Here is a 4,257-nt window from a genome sequence, read left to right as displayed (position 1 = left end):
ATGTAATATATTATTATATATATAAAATGCAGAAAACATTTTATTTACTATTACTACGTATTAAAAACTGTAACATAACAAAAGTGATATTACATTTTTTAACACGTCCTGTAAAATTGGTTATAATGATATTTTGGAGGAGTGAATGTAAATAATTTCAAACTTCAGAGCTAATTTTCGAAACGTTTAGTAAAATTAAATTTCTGTAGCTTATTTAAAGGAGACTTCTACCAAATCAAATAAAACGAAACAAAAATACTCTGTTTAAACAGAGAAATATGAGTCAATGAACATTAAAAATTGCAAATAAAATGACTAATTTTAATTATCTCCCTATTATCAATTGTTAATTCGTGGTTAAATGGTCATCATTTGTTATTTGAGAAATCGGCCTTAAAAACCGTATGCTTACAAAGTGTAACAGTGCAAACTGTTTTAAGACATCGGAACCAATCGTAATGAAGACGCAACAGTGAACACAACGTCTTCATGACGTTGAAGCACAGAAGAATCTATACTGTTTGAAATACCTAAAAATTTATACTGTATAAATTCTAACAAGGACTAAAAAAATTCAAATAAAATATCTTGAACAGTAATTTGAAAAGCTCCTCTGTGATTTTTTTACATAGATTTTGAAATTTCAAGATAATTTTCATTTATTACAGAAAAAGCAAATAAAAATCAAAGGTTTAAAATCTCAAAATAAATTCTATTAAAACCGATAATAACCGAAACTTAATTAGAATTAAGTAAGATGACAAAATTAACATTTTAATCCGTTTATGATGAGACATTAAAAAAAAAAAGACGTAAACTGTCCAGATGTGCGAAGAAGTGGAAAAAGATCCCCTATTTATGCCATTACGCCTGCACATCTGTCCCTAACAGTCATAAAGTTTCTTACCAGAAATGGAACTAATGTCTTCCACATCTAGCCGATTCATCCGACGATACAACGTGCCAGTTTTACTTGTTTCTACTGATCAATAAACATTTGCAGGGTCATTTTCAATCATCGAGTGAAAAAAACAGCATCGCCGGAAACAGTAAAAGGTGGTTGCAAACAATTGCTTACATCAATGCTTCTAAAAGTCGTATCTGCGATGGGAAATCTGTACGTCGTATTACACGAACAATAGATTGATGCTGATTGTGAATTGGCGTTTTAAACTATTTAAAGTAAGAAAGTACACGTTCAGACTGCGAAAGTTTAGATCCTATCATGTCTATCAATGCACTAGTAAAAGTCGTGTTAATTAATTAAATTAGTTGAAACAGAAATAAAAGACAAATAAATTCCTGCGATAATATTTCAATAGTTAGTACATGGAATTTATTATTTTAGGAAATGCAGCAAAGTGTTGAATTTCACATAGAAAATTGCTTTAATATACCGTCGCACGCATCCTTGCCCCTTTTAATGCTTATTAAACTAGAAAAATAAGACTGCATCGATTGCATAATCTGAAAAAATAACCCAAAAGTCATCAATTTCATTTCATGAACAGATTTCAAATTAAACTTGTACAATATTTATATGATATACAAAAAAGAACTTTATTATATAAAAATGAGTACTGGACTTCTTACCTTGGGTATACTTTTACGAGTTATTGTAAATATTCCACCTACAGTGATACCCGGAGGACATTTTCCTAGTCTTTTTCTGTAGGAAATTATCTGTAATTGATATAAAAACACTCGTCTAGTTATTATATTATATTAAGTATAACCTATATGACAAAACGTGATGAAAAAAACGTTTTCATATTATTATAAAATAGAATAATTGATAATCACCATTAATTGATCATTGACATTTTTCTGACGAAAAAAAAGTAATTCAAGTTGTGAACGAAATCGATGCATCTAAGAATAAAAATAATTTTCTCTTTAATTCATAGATTCATGAAATAATTTTAAAAATTTCGTGAAATTTTAATAAATATAATATTTTTCCTGAATTGAGATAAATATTTTTATTAATCATCTTTTTAGGAATGAATCTTTATGTTGAATCAAGCTTTACAGGTATAACACGTAAATGATGTTCTGTAGTATTAAACCCTGTTTTTCGTGTTTAAAAATAAAGTTTTAGTTGTTTTAAATTTACTCGAAATGATTTAATACATCCAAACATTCATTATACAGCACAACATCTTTAGTTGTTATATTGACAATAACTCGAAATTAAATTATCTCAAACAATAATATTTTATAGGAGAGAGCCAAGCAAACCTGTAACACTGCAGAAGGCGCATCAGGAGTCAATTTTTACTGACGATATTGCATAAAATCCAGCTGAAAATATAATATTTGGAATGTTTTTTATATAGCTTACTTAAGCGGTAGACAATCTGATGTAGCGTTTGCTATATACAGTGCAGTATTACATTTATTTCAGGACGAAGTTACTTAATAAAATATTTCTGGAAACGTATCTTCGTCATAGACATAAGCATACCTGAAGTTCATTTTTATTACAGACAACACATTTTTATTTCAGCTAAAAAATAAACTGCATGAAGTTGAATTTCGAAATTAACATTAGGTAATAAAAGGAAATTTATACATAATATTAAGATATTATATTCAGATAAGTATACAGAGATAGAACCGACTGATCTGTTATACAAAAACAGAAACTATTATAATTTAACATTTTCCAGTATAATTTATATGAGGAAGAGGTGGCCAAAGTGATAGCCAACCGCTGTGGTTAACCCGAATGAAAAAACAACGTCAGAAAGTTTTGCAAATGTGGCCTAACCAGATATATTTAGAAGTTATAGCGCTGTATCAACATTCAATAAGTCCATTGTGTGTGTGACTTAACACTTAAAAACCTTGCTAAAAGGGCCCTGTTAGTATTACAGAACAAAAAAGTTTTAAAAATAGTGTAATTTATTTCAATGAAATATATCGTAGAAATACTTTAATAATAACAGAATTTAGATATTTTAACTCTTCATTGGTTAGACGATAAACACTGCGTGCTTGAAAGAATGTGGCAAAATTCTTTGCGAATAAATTCTCAATAACATAATTCATTAAGTTTAATTATTATGAAAAATACAAAAAAAGTTAAAAAACTAGAAAATCCATTTAAATATCTAAGGAAAATATTAATAATCATTAGAATTTCAGAAGTATGTCATAAAAAATAGAAACTTACGGTTTTTGGTATCTGTGTTGTCAAGAAAACCGAAAAAGAAAAAACAATGTTAGTAGCAATTCCAACATATATGAATCCATATTTCACGATCTTCAATCCTTCTCCGTATATGCCAATATAGAAGGACAGTGTTGTGATTGACAATTGAAATAGGTAGTAAACTGCCAACGTTGGGTTAATCATTTCATCTATGTTCAGAAGAATGTCACAATATTGGACATGTTTCTGAATTACAATGCGAAAATCTAATGGTTTGTCGTTCTCCATGGCATTTTCCAACTTTTCACACAAAGAGGACATGTTTCCATGTAGTGTGATGCCTATATCTAAGATAGACAAAAGTGATATAATTAAATATCCAAGTCCATAAATTATTTCCCACTGCGTTAAAGTTAAATGAAATACAAGTTTATACACATTCTCTTCATTTACAATAGATCCAAACATTATCGCGGTAACAGTAAATACAATGACGTAGGAGCATATAAGAATCAAAATGGCAAATTTTCTTAATTTGTAATGAATGAATGCGGAATTTTCTGTAAAATTATCCAAGTATATTTTGCACATCTCTACAATTAGACTAGAATAGATTCTGGCATTTTCATTCAGAATTATTTCAAATTCTAAATAAAAGAATAGAGTAAAAGATAAGATTAAAATACAATAAATAGTAAAATCGTCACCAAAAAGACGATCGATGCCCCCCGTAAACTGATGTATTTCTTCTCTTTGTAATAAGATAAACAAAAGAATATTGATATTACAATACACGAATAAAAATTTTATAAAACGCTGATATACCTTATACATGAAGTTAGTCTTTTCGTCGTTTAAAGGTAGAAACACTCCGAAAATGGTGAGAATATTTCTATTTTCTGTAATTCTACATAACAAACAGTAACAATCAAGAGAATGATTCACAGTGTTACGAATCATCGTTCGACGTTCTTTAATTTTAAAAATCAGTATTAAAATGTAAACTGTATGAAAAGAATTCAAGCAAAGAATTACAAGGACTGAAAATCAAGTATGAAATTCGATTAAACTGCATCGATTTTAATCGACGTCTAATTAAA

At 28.5% G+C, this 4,257-nt stretch overlaps 1 protein-coding gene across 2 annotated transcripts; it reads right to left on the bottom strand.

The window, feature by feature from the left end:
* Nucleotides 1-1,328: 1,328 nt before the first annotated feature.
* Nucleotides 1,329-4,050, bottom strand: LOC111618139. 2 transcript variants are annotated; one of them, XM_023359591.1, is made up of 5 exons: nucleotides 3,983-4,050; nucleotides 3,179-3,504; nucleotides 1,804-1,872; nucleotides 1,594-1,683; nucleotides 1,329-1,467 (listed from the first exon to the last, which is right to left on the bottom strand). In XM_023359591.1, the coding sequence occupies exons 2-5, from the start codon at nucleotides 3,476-3,478 to the stop codon at nucleotides 1,372-1,374; spliced, it is 555 nt and encodes a 184-aa protein (XP_023215359.1). In that variant the 5' UTR covers nucleotides 3,479-3,504; nucleotides 3,983-4,050; the 3' UTR covers nucleotides 1,329-1,371. The 2 variants fall into 2 exon arrangements, with proteins under 2 accessions (XP_023215359.1, XP_023215358.1); XM_023359590.1 differs by lacking the exon at nucleotides 3,983-4,050 and having other exon boundaries at nucleotides 3,179-3,778.
* Between the last annotated feature and the right edge of the window lie 207 nt (nucleotides 4,051-4,257).

Source organism: Centruroides sculpturatus, unplaced genomic scaffold (genome assembly GCF_000671375.1).
Source record: "Centruroides sculpturatus isolate CEXI.00-Female unplaced genomic scaffold, Cexi_2.0 scaffold62, whole genome shotgun sequence".
NCBI classification, from domain to species: Eukaryota; Metazoa; Arthropoda; class Arachnida; order Scorpiones; family Buthidae; genus Centruroides; species Centruroides sculpturatus.
The sequence above is the reverse complement of the archived record's forward strand: the minus strand, read 5'-3'. Positions and strand labels throughout refer to the sequence as shown.